Source organism: Natator depressus, chromosome 8 (genome assembly GCF_965152275.1).
Source record: "Natator depressus isolate rNatDep1 chromosome 8, rNatDep2.hap1, whole genome shotgun sequence".
Classification (NCBI taxonomy): Eukaryota; Metazoa; Chordata; order Testudines; family Cheloniidae; genus Natator; species Natator depressus.
Window position 1 is genome coordinate 94,261,165 of NC_134241.1, and position 15,379 is coordinate 94,276,543.

A 15,379-nucleotide genomic window follows, 5' to 3' on the forward strand; every position below is an offset into this window, starting at 1 on the left:
AGAAAGACTTGTTCCAACAGGGTTTCTCTTGCACCTTTCTTTGATGCAGCTTCTGCTGGCCAGTGACAGAGTTGGGATAGGATTAGACCAGTGATCCATCTAGTCCAATATGACCCTGCCTGTGGAGTAGCATAGAGCCACTCTCAGAAACCAGCTTCACTGGCAAGGGCTTTCCTGTATTACAAGGTGGGCATGCTCACTCAAGACTGTCAGAAATGTAACATTCCAAAACTCAAACTTGTTTACATTAAAAAGGAACCTCTTGTTTGTTCCCTTCCCCATATGACCCTCATTTCTGTTAGGCAGCCACCTCTCCAATACAGCTACCAGATGAGGACCACTGGCCCCTTCCATGCTGTGCTTCTGCTATAGTAAGACTGAGCCACGAGACATCTGCTGAATGGAGAGGAGTGGCAGGGGACAAAGTGGCTGAGGATAGGTTTCCCACCCCTCCTTGGGGAAAATAGCCCTGAATGATTTTAGAAATCCATGAGAGGAGAATGCTGGAAGATCAACTCCCCGGTGACCAGGCGCTCCAGTGAGCAGCATTGTCACAGGGTGACAGGAAGCAGACTGGGATCCCTGTATAAATGTTCAGCCCCTCAAGATCTAACAACAACCCCCAGGGAAGTATTATCCATGATGTAGAGATGGGGAAACTGAGGCAGAGTGGATGGTAGCATTTTTTGGGAGTTCCTAGCCTAGGTTGCTTCTCTAAAACCTGAAACTCTGGGGGTGGGGAAGAAACCACTACCAGAGGGAAACAGTGAGGACGCTGTGTGCCTGACCAACTTTCCCCAGCTCCTTATACTTTTGACAATAATACTCTGCAATGGCTCCCAGTCTCTGTGGCTGTGAGAATGCTACTGAACTCTTGTGTCCAGCTCTAGCGGTCAGGGCAATTGGGCATGATTTAAATAGTAGATTTTAATTCTGTTTTGCATTTGTTCTTTTGTTTTCCTGAAGAGAGGTTGATTCTTATTGGTTGGTAACCAAAACCAACTAAACTATAGCTAACACAACTAAAATTTTGGTTCTTCCTTTTACTAACCAGGAGGCTGCACAATGTCTACACACAGTTATTTAAGCAAATATATAACATAACAAAATATGTAAAAACTAAGCATCTGAATAAATGTATGTTAAGAAATGCATCACTTACCATTTTCTATTTGCTCTATTCTTTTTACCTGTGATTTGTAGTTGAGCTCTGGATGGAAATTGGAATTAAATTAAAAATGCACAAAAACATTTTAAAATTGGTTTTTTAGTTAAATAAAACTATCAAAAATGCTGCACACAATAAGGTGTAAATTTTATCAAAACATGTTTTTCATTTAAAACTGATTAGACCAAGGAAGAATTAATAGTACTTGGTAGATTGAACTGATTGGTGGCCACAAATCATGTCCTGCAGGATTTTAAAACATTCTCACCTAGTTTTTATTTAGAGATTGGAAGAGGAAAACAAGCTTTCCTTTTTCCATTCCCAATCAGTTTTCTAACTTTGAATGAACTAGTCATTGAAATGAATTAGTTGAATAAACTGAAATGGACATATTCTCTCTGTACCTGCAGAGGAGGCTACTGTTGTCAACAGCTTGTTTAGCACATCAACTAACTCTGCTTCCAGGTGTGTAGCCAGTGCCTTCCACCAGTTCAATGGTCTGACCTTCTTTAAAACTCTGGCAGCAAATATATACTGCTTGAAAATTACTTGTACGTAATTGGAAATATTTTAATAAATTATATTACATTTTGGACCTTAAAATAGATTATCATTTCAGATTTCATTTTAAATATTTTTATTTTTAAAAAGGAAAAATGTATTTCATTAAATATAATTTAAATTAAAAATCTTATTTTATCATTGACTTCTTTTTATCCTCCTACTGCACAGCTCATACAGCTATAGGAGGAGGACTGGATTTTATTCCTGCCCATGTGTCCTCAGCAAACTTAAGTTCTGATTACAGTTTTAATTCTGTCCTTGGTGCTAAGAATTCAGCTTAAAAATAACACAAGAGTAGGTGCTGATGCATTAGCAGAAAAGAACTCAGGTTGACTTTCAGATCCATGGCTGAGTGAGTTATGGAAGAAAAACATTGTGCTGCAGGTCCAACCTGCTGAAGTCAGGATAATTGGGGGGAGGGATAGCTCAGTGGTTTGAGCATTGGGCCTGCTAAACCCAGGGTTGTGAGTTCAATCCTTGAGGGGGCCATTTAGGGATCTGGGGCAAAAATTGGGGATTGGTCCTGCTTTGAGCAGGGGGTTGGACTAGATAACCTCCTGAAGTCCCTTCCAACCCTGATATTCTATGATTCCTTCACACTTTGGCATGGTGGCCATGCCTGAAGAGCAAGCCTAGTAACTCCATGCTTTCACCACTGTCAGGAGCCCATGCATCTCCTGCATGTTAGTGCAGGGTAATGTTCTTTCCAACTGTGTATTGCACAGCCAGCAGATACACTCAGTTCAATGGTAGATTTTTCTGGTGGGTCATGCCCTTCCAACTATGTGCTCCTATCGGGCATAACCCTCCTTAGCTTACAGAAGCAGACAAGAATAATAGCCCTTATCTATGCTTCTGTTGCATTTGTATAGGAAGGTACAGAAGAAACTTTCCTGTTGGTTCTTGTTGGGTTACGTACGAATTTGTTAATACAGGAATAAGAAACTGCCACGATGCACAAAAAAAATGGTCTCCGGCGCCTAGCCTAGGGATAATTCTCTCCTACATTTGTTTTCATTAGTTAAATGCACAAGGAGGGTATGTACCAGCTGGGGTTCCAGTTGAGTACTGAGTTGACAGGGTAGCACTATTTGCCCAGGCTGTAGTTTGATTTTATACCAAGCCCGCTTCAAGGAAACATACTGTTTAAGAAACAACTCTCCCCTTGAACAGCATGAGGGATTCAGCATGAGAAATGTTTTATCTAAGCCCTGAATACCTGTTGAAATAGTACAGACAGGAGATCAATGAGTGGGAGCAGCTTGAAAAGCCTGTCACAAAACACTCTGGCTGGTCCCTGCAGGGGCCAGCCTTAGAATTGTCACAGTACTGTAGAAATCGGAGGAGGAGGTATTTCTCTGCTCATAAGAGAGGGAAACAAGGGGGTAGCTGAGGCATGTTGAGAATACTGATTACTTGTGGTTACTGAGTATACGCCTTTTCGTACATTCATATGAGATGCTCACAAAACCTAGCCTGGTCTCCAGCTGGTGCTGGGTCTGCTCTGTATATAGAGCAGGGGTGGGCAAACTTTTTGGCCTGAGGGCCACATTGGGGTTCTAAAACTGTATGGAGGGCCGCGTGGGGAAGTCTGTGCCAAACAGCCTGGCCCCTGCCCCTGACTGCCCCCCTGGGCCCATCCAATGCCCCTGCTCCTTGTCCCCTTACTGCAACACCCAGGACCCCACCCCCCATCCAACCCCCCTGTCCCCTGACTGCCCTGATGCTTATCCACAGGCCCCCTGGGACTCCCACACCTATCCAATTGCCCCCTGTCTCCTGACTGCCTCCCAGGACCCCCTGCTCCTTATCCAACCCCATCTCCACCCCCTTACCATGCTGCTCAGAGCACCAGTACCGGCAGCCACACCGCCGCGCAGCCCAGAGTGCTGGCAGCATAGCGAGCTGAGGCTGTGGGGGAGGGGGGATAGCAGGGGAGGGCTGGGGGCTAGCCTCCCCAGCTGGGAGCTCGAGGGCCGGGCAGGAAGGTCCCATGGGCTGCAGTTTGCCCACCTCTGGTGTAGAGCCTGTCCAGCTTTTACTGGTGGCCCCTGCTTAAGTGTGTTCCTCCATGGAGCCTTTACATTCTCTCTGCAATGCCTGACACCCCATTACTGCCTATATTTAGCTAAGTGACAATCCCAGAGACTCACTTTAGGCACCCTCTGGGCTAGATTTCAAAGCATGTTAGCCAGAACAAAGCTCATGCTAGCAAGGGCCTATCACTGCTTCCTTGGCCTGCAAATGTAAGAATGAGCTGTGTGTGAAACAGTCCTGCAAAACAGTGTCTGCTCTAGTCAATGGCACACTTCTGTAAAATGGCCCCCTGGGGCTTCTTGCGGCCTTAAGCTTCTGCCTGTGTTCCCCCTATTGAACCTCTGGGGCACTGTTCTTTCTTACTGCCTTTCTGAATTGCCCTTCTCTTCACTCTCACCCCAGCCGGTGATCTCCAAGCTCTATTCACCCTCTTCCATAAGAAGGTAGTGCTTCAGCCTACCTCAAGTCTCTTCTGCGGGGTGTCTGAATTTCATTTGAACTGCTCCATCTCTCTTCCCTACCCCCAGTCATTCCTGGAGGCAGCGATCCTGTGAAGTGGAGCTGTTCCTGTACTGAGAGCCCTAAAGGTTTCTGTAAATAATCCTGCCTTCTATTTTGCCTGTCAGTGAAAGTGTTCAGAGGGGACTCAAGCGCAACACCAGACTGTCTAAATGGCCAGTAGAGTATATTGAAAGCTGCTGTACCCAAACAAGCATGCGCAGTGCTTTGCCTCAGGTGGAATGGACTCTTAAGAGGCAGGGACACCACCTTTTGGCAACTAGCAGCTTACTGCACTAAGGCCTGGGTGCTTCCAGCTAGCGCCAACGCTGCTGCGAGGGAGCCAGTAGGGGAAACTGACATCTCTGAAGCAAACCAAACAATCATTTTTCTGTTTTTTCTCCCACCTGTGAGCCCCCTCCTACTCACATGAACATTAAACCTCCCCTTTTTGGTGGGAATCCAGGCTCTGTGCTGGGCTGTAGTGTAACGCTGCCCTGCCTGCTTCCCACATGTGCATGAATGAACCTGCAATAGTTCTTGGAGCATTTGGAATCCTGGGCCCTGCCAGCTGCTGTCAGACTGGGGTTTAGAGTTTGAGTTGCAGACAGGCAGCTGATGGCCCGCGGACCGGCACCAGTCCACGGACCACCACTTTGAGTAGCACTGGTCTAAAGTACCAGCTGCAAGAGCCAGGAGTGGTGCTGCTCTAAGGCTTGCCTCAGTAAACTTCCCATTGCTGAGCTCTGCAGGGAGGTTACTTCCACAGTCACTATCTAGGTGCACAGCCAGGGTCCTGTGCACATGTTGGAAGATGGTGGTACAGCCCCCCCCAGGGGGTTTACTGCCCACTTCTGGTGCAGGAGTTCATCATTGCTAGCTACTCTCCCAGCTCTGGAGATACTGCCACGTTTGACATCTGATAAACTACTGTACCTGCCGCATCAGTATTAAACCTGGCTGTCCTGGGATTGCAAATAGGATTGTAAATGTTGACCACCCTCAGGATACTTTCTCTAGGATAAGTTAGCACCTAGAGCGGGAATGGAGGGAGCCAATTTCATGGAGGTACTTGGGTTATGTTGCTTCTGCAGTGTGTTGTCTTTATTCTGGAAAGGAACCTAAGGGAGCAGGGCCATTGGCTAGCCTATTCTAGGCCAACTGCTTGTAATTGTTCTGAGAGCCATGTGACACAGCAAATGGCAAACCAAGCTGGAGCAGCAATATATTGGCACCTGACAGGCAATGCAGTTTTTGTATAGCTATTAGTCCAGATTTATTCCTATATAATTATATGCAAAGAATAGACTCCAACACAATTTGAATAGATGAGCTATTCATCTCTTGGGCAAGCAGAATTAATATAATCTAGATAGATGTAGTACATCAGTTGATTTCACACACACCCCCCCAGCATTTGCCCTTACATATTGAATTTTTCAACTTGATTTTACAGAAGTTGACTTCAAGATTTATTGGGTAAAACTGCTGGGTACAACCCAGAATTTGGCTAGTGAAACTCTGACTTCCTAAACAATTTGAGTAGGGGCTAAGGCTCTTTGTTTTCTATTATAGGACCACCCAGGTGGTTTTTACCCAGAGCATCAGCCAAGATAAGGAAGCAGAGACTGGTATCAGATTTGAGGCACTAGTATGCTCAAAAATTCCTTTAGCACTGTGCCTTAACACTGCAAATCATCATGTTATTTCCTACATGGGAGTGTGGAGTGAGAAATGCTTACATGTGAGCCACAGCCAATCCAGCCTCCTTGCTTTCAATTACAGACACTGATCTGAAGGTAGAGTGTCTAAATTCATAAGTGTTTGTGGGTAAGAATTCATAGATTTCAAGCCCTGACAGGATCATTATGATGATCCAGTCTGACCTCCTGTATAACACAGGCCATAGAACTTCCCCCAAATAATTCCTACAGCACATCTGTTAGAAAAACATCCAATCTTGATTTAAAAATTATCAGTGAGGAAGAATTCACCCCAACCCTTGATAAATTGTTCCAATAGTTAATTACCCTCATTGTTAAATTTACACTATATTTCTAGTCTGAATTGATCTAGCTTCAACTTCCAGCCCCTGGCTTGTTATACCTTTCTCTGCACACTGAAGAGCATATTATTAAATATTTGTTCCCTGTATAGGCACTTCTAGATTGTACTCAAGTCACACTTAACCTTCTTTGTTAAGCTGAACAGATTGAGTTCCTTGAGTCTATCCTTTAAGGCATGTTTTCTGATCTTGTTAATAAGTCATTTTTGTGGCTCTTCTGACCCCTCTCCACTTAATTAATACCTTTCTTGAATTGTGGTTCTGAGGCCACTTACTATTGTAGCACCGTAGGGTATGTCTACACTACACCTGGGAGCGAGCCTCCGAGCCCAGGTAGACAGACTTGAGCTAGCATGCTAAAAAGCAGTGTGGTCATTGCAGCTCCAGCAGAGAGAGACTCTGGCTATCCACCCGAGCTCAGAACTAGGGGCTTGATCCTTCCCCCACCCCCAAACTAGTAACTATAGAAACAAAAACTGTTTTGACACCTTTGCAGGCTAACAGGACTCTACCAGTAATTGTGCCCTGAAGAATTTCAGTTCTCTGCCTCCAGAGAAATGCCATTTTGATGGTAATACGATAATAATCTAAAGTAAATCACTAATAAGGAGCTGGGCACCAAGTTATCCAAAAACATACTAGAAGTAAAACCAAAGTGTGGTGATTGTGAAGGCCCACGGTCCTCCAAGACTTTATGCATAAAGCTTTATAAGGTGGGTTTTCTACGTAATGCAACTTGGTAACTATTGTGCTGTTTGCTTTGGACTCAAGTACCCACTCAACACATTCTGTGCTCAGGTTCTGCTCTGTGTGGATTTCTGGTCTCCCAGCTGCTACATCCAGAATCTGCTCCTACAAACAGAAATAAATGGCAGTTTGTATATTCCCTCTTGGTGATGATGGAAAGTTGGGAAAGTACTAACTATGGCTGGGTTCATTAACTTAATGCATATGTGTATAATGGTACAGTTAAGCCATTGCAATGAAAGTTTATATTCAACAGCACACACTTACTTAAAAAAAAGTCTTTATTTTCAAAAATTGTTAGGTTTTAAACCCTTAAATTACTCCATTTAAGAGCAGTATACTATCACATTTGCTTAGCTGTATGATCTTCTGATGAAAACATAGCAGAAAGTAAAGTTAAAGGAGTTTGGTTTGAGTAGAATCTTGCACAGCTCCATGCAAATACAGTGCCAGAAACTTCTTGAATGTGTCAGGTCGATAGCCATATATTCCAGGAGGAAACTGCGGAGAAGAGACTTGGATATTCAGTTTGTAGTGAACTGATACTTAGCCAAGTAATAGTCTTTTATTTTACTCGAAAACAACTTGAAATATGGCAGTCTATCTGAAACAAGCCCTCTTTGACAGACAAGTGGGTCTGAGTGTATTTCCATTGGCATTACACTGATGGGTGGGGAATTTACCTAATGAGATTGAAGAGTCTTCCTAGTCTAAGGGGAGCTGACAGTAATATTCTCTCCATTTACTTTATATTGAAGCTGACTGTTGCATGCAAACATACATTTGCTTAGTTACTTCACTGGAGAATAACTTTTCAATAAGCACAATGAAATTGTACGTCGATGTAAGATGTCTCCATTTTAGCAAGTTTAATATAAATTGCAATGCAGCTGAATACATGGATGGATATATATAAAAACAAACAAAACAAACAGACTGATAGTTGCTCTCTATTAATTCACTGTACCAAAGTTTTATCAGAACTAAACCGCCTATTGTCCTATCTATACCAATACCATCTGTACAAGTGCCCAAGGCTCAAAATATATGTAAAGGGGCAGGATGTCCACTATATAATTCTGGTGAGTAAACTAGTTCTCTCAACCCTGTTAACTTACCTTGACAACTCTCTTCCTGATTCCTGGAAGATACCGGATGTAGTCATACATATACTGATCAGAATCAATCCAGACGAGGTTTTTAACACCATCGCTAGAGGCCAAGTCTGTTGTATTTAACTGGAACACCATGAACTGGAAAATACGACCCTCTGTACCAATGCTTTGTACTACTACCGGGTGTTCTAAAACTTTGGGATCATCCTGGGTGGAGGTGGAGGAAGAGTTACAACAGACACTGGATGAGAAGATGCAGAATCAGCAATCATTTGGTTTAAAGCCAGGACTTTAACAAATGTGTTATCTTGCCCAGAAAGTTACTTTATTCAAACAGATTTTGAATATAGATTTTGTATTTTAATTAGGGCTGTTAACTCACACAATTAACAAAAAGATTAATTGCGATTAATTGCAGTTTCATTGTTAAACAATAGAATACCAATTGAAATTTATTAAATATTTTGGATGCTTTTCTACATTTTCAAATATATTGATTCCAATTACAACACAGAATACAAAGTGTACACTGCTCACTTTATATTTTTGATTACAAGTATTTGCACTGTAAAAATAGTATTTCAGTTCACCTCATACAAGTACTGCAGTGCAATCTCTTTATCGTGAAAGTGCAACTTACAAAGGTAGATTTGTTACATAACTGCACTCAAAAACAATGCAAAACTTTAGAGCATACAAATCCATTCAGTCCTACTTCTCGTTCAGCCAATCGCTAAGACAAACAAGTTTGCTTACATTTACGGGAGATAATGCTGCCCCCACTTCTTATTTATGGAACCTTTGTAGCCAGCATTGCAAAGTATTTACATGCCAGATATGCTAAACATTCGTATGCCCTTTCATACTTTGGCCACCATTCCAGAGGACATGCTTCCATGCTGATGATGCTCGTTAAACAAATAATGGGTTAAATTTGTGACTCAACTCCTTGAGGGAGAATTGTTTGTCTCCAGCTCTATTTTACCTGCATTCTGCCATAGATTTCATGTCATAGCAGTCTGGGATGATGACTCAGCACGTGTTCATTTTAAGAACACTTTTGCTGCAGATTTGACAAAACGTAAAGAAGGTACCAATGTGAGATTTCTAAAGCTTGCTACAGCACTCGACCCATGGTTTAAGAATCTGAAGTGCCTTCCAAAATCTGAGAGGGATGAGGTGTGGAGCATGCTTTCAGAAGTCTTAAAAGAGCAACACTGATGCGGAAACTACAGACCCCAAACCACCAAAAAAGAAAATCAGCCCTCTGCTGGTGGCATCTGACTCAGATGATGAAAATGAACATGCGTCGATCCACACTGCTTTGGATTGTTATCAAGCAGAACACATCATCAGCATGGACGCATGTCCTCTGGAATGGTGGTTAAAGCCATATGGGACATATGAATCTTTAGCGGATCTGGCATCTAAATATCTTGAAACGCTGGCTACAACAGTGCCATGAGAACACCTGTTCTCACTTTCAGGTGACATTGTGAACAAGAAGCAGGAAGCATTATCTCCTGCAAATGTAAACAAACTTGTTTGTCTGAGCGATTGGCTGAACAAGAAATCAGGACAGTGTGGACTTGTAGGCTCTAAAGTTTTAATATTTTTGAATGCAGTTTTTTTTTATACATAATTCTACATTTGTAAGTTCAACTTTCATGGTAAAGAGATTGCACTACAGTACTTGTATTAGGTGAATTGAAATATAGTATTTCCTTTACAAATGTTTGCACTTTAAAAAGCAATCAGAAATATAAAGTGAGCACTGTACACTTTGTATTCTGCTGTAACTGAAATCAATATTTGAAAATGTAGAACACACCCAAAAATATTTAAATAAATGGTATTCTATTGTTTAATAGTGTGATTAATTGCAATGAATTTTTTTAATCATGCATTCAATCACGATTAATTTTTTTAATCGCTTGACAGCCCTAATTTTAATTATCTTTCCAATGGCAATGGAATATAGATGTAAACTGAACTACATGTCTGTTCTAGTTTTTCATTTCAGCTGCACACAAGACAGTTGCTTCACTGATGTCTACCCATTGCCAGTCTACTCTTAACCTTCATTAACACATTAAAATAATTGCTATTAGCATAATAAGGTGTTACTCTGAATTGGCAAACATCTTAATCAAAACATGTCTATAAAGGTTACCTATAAATCCCTGGCCTACAAAATCACTAGATGATATCAATGCAGATTTCAAAATATTGCAATGTCAGACTTAACAGAATTCACAGGCTCTCACCTCTAGGTCATCAGTTCAAATTCAATCCAGGTCAACAGTGACTAAGTCATTGCCATCGAGTGGCCTCTGATTCTCACTCCCGTTTCAAAGGGAGAGGTGTCCACATCACAAAAAGTCCACTGTGGTTGGCATCCTTCTTGGAAATTTCAGCTACAATGCTAAGGACTCAACTACCCACTCCCACCTAGTGTTCATACTTCTAGGTCAGGACTGTGGCACAAGGATGGGATGGCATAGGAAAGCTTGAACCACAAACTCTGTGCTATATTTGTCTGAATTAAAACTCAGCAACAGATACCTCCTCTCTCCACAGTTAAGTAAAAGTGCAGGTAGTAAGTAAGTATTTCAACAATCTACCTTCAAGTCTGTGAGCTCCAATTTTTTACACTTGAAAGCAAAAAACTTTCTTATGCTGCTGGCTTGCAATTTATTCATCTTCAACCTCACAGGTTGTACTGCACCTTTAGATAATACCATTACAACAGCCTCCATGAACAATGACTTCTACTATAGAAGTAGTAAGGTATGACAGTCATTTTAATACGTACCCCATACAGAATCTTGGCCTTTGCCAGTGCATTGCCAAAAGCAAACATGAGCATTTTAGCCCGGAGTTGTTCTGGTCTAAATCGGACTGGACGAACGTTGGCTGATTCCACAAAGTACAGAGTGTGAGGATGAGGGTAGGGATAACCCTCTCTAAAACCTGGGTTATGGGTAACCATGAGATACAAAAAAACAGTTTAATACAAAGTTAGTCTCTCTTTTACTCTCTTCAGTAATTATTAAATTTGTATTAACACAGGTTAGACTTACTGCTGTGAAGAACATGTAAGATACCCTATAGCAGCACTAGCCAATTGGCTAATCCATTCTCAACTGTACACCATCTAACCTCAGCACATGAAATGTTTAAGGGAATGGGGAAGTTAAAGATTTTAGTGCTGTCCACTAGTACATAAATATTCAAGCTAATGTTTAAGTGCTACGCAACTTTTACCTGTATCATTTCGTTCTTCATATACATTAACTTCCTGAAGATCAATTGTAGGAGAGATGGGATGGAAGGTCTCTAGAATGTGGTTTTCAGTAGCCAGAATCTCATCCTTGGAGGCTATTGGCAATAATGGATTAATGGCATTCAAAAGTATTCCATTCATGCCACGAACCTGAAGAACAGATGATTCTGTAAAAAGAGATTATATTGCATGCACACATTACACTACAAAGACTCACTAAACATTCATACTTAATTTAGAATAAATCTATTATTATTATTAGATTTATTCTTCTATTGCTATAATTTTACTGTAATATGTATTCCAAGGAAAAGATGCCCTAGGTTTCATTTGCTAATGTTTAATACTCTATGGAAAAATGAAGCCATAGGCTGACCCCTGCAGAGTCAACCATGAAGTGTCACAATAGTATTACTGCAAAAATACTGATTTATTTTGCAAGGCACCTCTCTTTTCCCTCCTCCTCCCGCCCATGATTGTTAAGTAGCAGCCCAACTGGAGACAACATTTTACACAGAATACAAATATAACACTTCTATTTATTTAGTTCACTAGCTATTGATCCCATATAAGTGTGGCTTGAAAGATTGTACAGATTTCATGCACACACTGTAGTAAACAAATGATCAGTTCTTTAGGATTCTATCAGGATTACAAGTAAAGAGAAAGAGAGAAGTGTTTTCTACAAAGAAAGAAAGAAGTTACTAACCTCTCTCCCATGTAGCCGCCACTTTGTAGTCTCTAGCCAACATTCTTTTAGCGAGGGAAGGATACTTGCTAGCCATTGTCCTACACAAATGTAACAAGTCTTCCAAGAGTACAGGGCTTTAGAATGAGACAAGAATTAGTAGGATAGGATACAAAAATGACTTTGAAAGTTATGAAATATGTAACGTTTCCAAATGGTTAATGCAGATTTGTTTAATACTTCAATCCATCTGACATACCAATCATGTTCCAAGTTGGCAATGATAATGTTTACTTTCAATTATTAAAACAATTGACATCTGTATTAGCTAGGATGTGATCCAAAATAGAACTAAGTTTGTACAAACCCACAGACTGTTACACACTTTGACATAAGATGAAAACAAGTTTTGAATATACTCACAAGTACAACTGTAAACAAGTGAGTGCTGGCAACCAGATACAAACTAAATTCACCTCAGTAACATTAAACGGTAAATATAATGTTCTGCTGGTAATATAGTTTTAAAAAAATCTGATACTTTTAATGGGCTGTTTGAAGCAGAGCTGCCCTGAAAAGGCTGCAGTGTAAGTAAAGATTTCTTTAACTTTTGAGGACTTACCAATAACTCTCTCTCTTGGGAATAAGTTCAGTGGTATTCCAGACACGTGCATGAGAAATTGCATTTTGTACTCGCTCATCCTGATTCTCTAGTTGGTTGGCTGGTTCATCAATAATACTAAATACTTTTGGAGGTAAGCCTTCCATTAGCTTGGTCTTTGTTAGCCATAGTGCTTGCCTTACTCCTTGGAGTCAAATCAAAATATATTTATTGAAGATATTCAGCAGTGTTAACTATGCCATAAATGGGTTAATATAAAAATGGTCTTTTACCTATTGAATCTTAAGCACTTATGCTACCATTAATATAGAATACTTCTCAGCATGACCAAGTTATCAGGAACATTAATTTTATGTAGTCTGACCACTTTCATTTATGTACAACATCGAAAAAAGTATGCATGCCTCATTAGCACCATATAAGTTACACCATGCAATATTTATTGAAAGAGGTTAGTTTAGAAGTGTTTTTCCCTACTCATTTTTTAATTCTAGTATATTGGCTTATGAATTACAAGGAAACAAGATATGAGAGACTACGTATAGCACAGCAGAGAATGGGGTAAAAACATTTCTTTGCATATTATACTTAATGTTAAACATAAATGGGATCTTGCATTCTGCTGCATGCATAGTTCATCTGAAATTAAGTGCTGGTATACCAAAGGGAAAGAGAGCCTGTACCCCTTGCCAAAGTTTTAGCTTTCTATTTAAATCATCATAGTACCTGGGGCCCCAACAAAAGTCAGAGCCCCACTGTACACAGCCCTGTACCTTCAGGGGACATAGTTCCTAACCTGCAGCCCTAACAAAGTAATCCAGTATTTTTGTTGGTCCACCCTCCTGAGAAAGTCTGTGCTAGACTACTATGCGCACCACTATTCTTGTATACAAGTGAGCGGCGGGGGGGGAAGGGCGCAGCAGAGCCCACACCCCACCACAAGTCAGGTTACAGCCACTCTAGCCAATGCAAAATGCCTTCTTGATATGAGCTGTTTTAGGACAACAAGCAGCCTCCACCTGAGTTATAGGTAGGGCCCTACCAAATTCACGGTCCATTTTGGTCAACTTCATGGTCATAGGATTTTTTAAATTATAAATGTCATGATTTCAGCTATTTACATCTGAAATTTCAGTGTTACAATTGTAGGGGTAGTAACCCAAAAAGGAGTTATGGAGGGGAGGGGGGTTGCAAAGTTACTGGAAGAAGTGTTGTGGTACTGCTACCCTTACTTCTGCACTGCTGGTGCCAGTGCTGCCTTCAGAGCTGGGCAGTTGAAGAGCAGAAGTTGTTTGCTGAGAGCCCAGCTCTAAAGGCAGACCTGCTGCCAGCAGCAGTAAGGATGGCATAGTATGGTATTCCCACCCTTACTTGTGAGCTGCTGCTGGTGTGGTGCTGCCTTCAGAGCTGAGCACCTGGCCAACAGCCACCACTCTCCAGCCACTCAGCACAGAAGTAAGGGTGGCAATACAGTGATTCCCCCCGCCAAAAAAACCCACACTTGTGATCTCCCTGCAACTCCCTTTTGGGTCAGAACCCCCTATTTGAGTAATGATGGTCTTCTCTCTGAAATTCGTATAGGGTAAAAGCACACAGAACACCAGATTTCACAGTCTGCGATGTGCTTTTCATTGCCCTGAATTTGGTAGGGTCCTAATTATAGCCTAGGTCTGGCAGCTAGTTATTGCATATTATTGTAATTGTCCCTTGACTGCTACTCCTGCTTTCTCAGGCAGGCCCCTCTACACCCCTCCTCCCAATCTAAGGTATGTATATGACGCCATCACTTGTAGCATCGGAGCACCTCACAACCTCATGTATTTATAATAGCGGGATGGGGGCGGGCAGGGCAGCAGCTGTTATCCCCAGCTACAGCAGCGGCAGTGAGGCACAGAGCTGCAGTAACTTGCCCAAAATGACCCAGGACAGCAGTGCCAGCTCAGGGAACTGACTCTGGCTCTCCCGAGGCTGCTGCCCGAACCGGGGGCCGCCCTTCACCCTGCTGCCTCCCCACGCAGGGCTGGGCGCTGCTGCCCCCTCCCACCCCCCGGAGGCCTGGCTCACCCCCCCACCCAGCACCTCTCCCCCGCGCCCGCTACCTTCCAGCATCTTGGATCGCTGGTGGCACACGTAGCAGACGCGCTCCTTGTAGAGGGGCATCGCCTCGTAGCGCGGCCCCGGGGAGTGCCGGGGGTCGTGCCAGTCCCGCTCCCAGCGCGGGTGGCGGGGCCGGGCCAGCCAGGGCACGAAATACTGCTTGCCCGCGTAGGTGACCTGCTCCAGCCCGGGGATCTGCTCCTGCACCGGCCGCTTGTCCTGCCAGCTACGGGGCAGCGGGGCCCCCGGGGGCGGCCCGCGGGTGGTCCAAGGCGTGCGGGGCAGCGGCCTGCGCGGGGCCTGCACAGTCTTGCCGCGGTGCGGCCCACGCGGGCCCCACGCCCGCAGCGCCCCGGCCGCCGACCTCACAGGCCACCATAATCCCGCCATGCTCGGCTCCCGTCAGGGACTCCGGCCCTGGCCCTCCTCGGCCCAGCCACCCGGAAGAGTCAGCGACTGGGGGCCGCCATTTTCCCTAGCGCGGGGCATACC

The 15,379-nt window shown here is 43.1% G+C and overlaps 1 protein-coding gene across 1 annotated transcript; it reads right to left on the reverse strand.

Annotated features, from left to right (window-relative positions):
- Window positions 1-7,405: 7,405 nt before the first annotated feature.
- On the reverse strand, window positions 7,406-15,369 carry MRPL37 (mitochondrial ribosomal protein L37). The gene is made up of 7 exons (XM_074961680.1): window positions 14,890-15,369; window positions 12,791-12,974; window positions 12,190-12,305; window positions 11,462-11,647; window positions 11,010-11,167; window positions 8,198-8,401; window positions 7,406-7,580 (listed from the first exon to the last, which is right to left on the reverse strand). Exons 1-7 carry the CDS (start codon window positions 15,275-15,277, stop codon window positions 7,476-7,478), a joined length of 1,341 nt encoding a protein of 446 aa, XP_074817781.1. The 5' UTR covers window positions 15,278-15,369; the 3' UTR covers window positions 7,406-7,475.
- Window positions 15,370-15,379: the final 10 nt, after the last annotated feature.

What these genes read in the sequence shown, in the direction of transcription:
- MRPL37 (XM_074961680.1), bottom strand. Translation starts at nt 15,277, where the DNA reads ATGGCGGGATTATGGTGGCCTGTGAGGTCGGCGGCCGGGGCGCTGCGG. An exon ending in GGCGGCTACATGGGAGAGAG is followed by an intron (nt 11,648 to 12,189) that starts GTTAGTAACTTC and finishes CTCTTTTTACAG; the next exon opens with AATCATCTGTTCTTCAGGTT. An exon ending in TGAAGAACGAAATGATACAG is followed by an intron (nt 11,168 to 11,461) that starts GTAAAAGTTGCG and finishes CCCATAACCCAG; the next exon opens with GTTTTAGAGAGGGTTATCCC.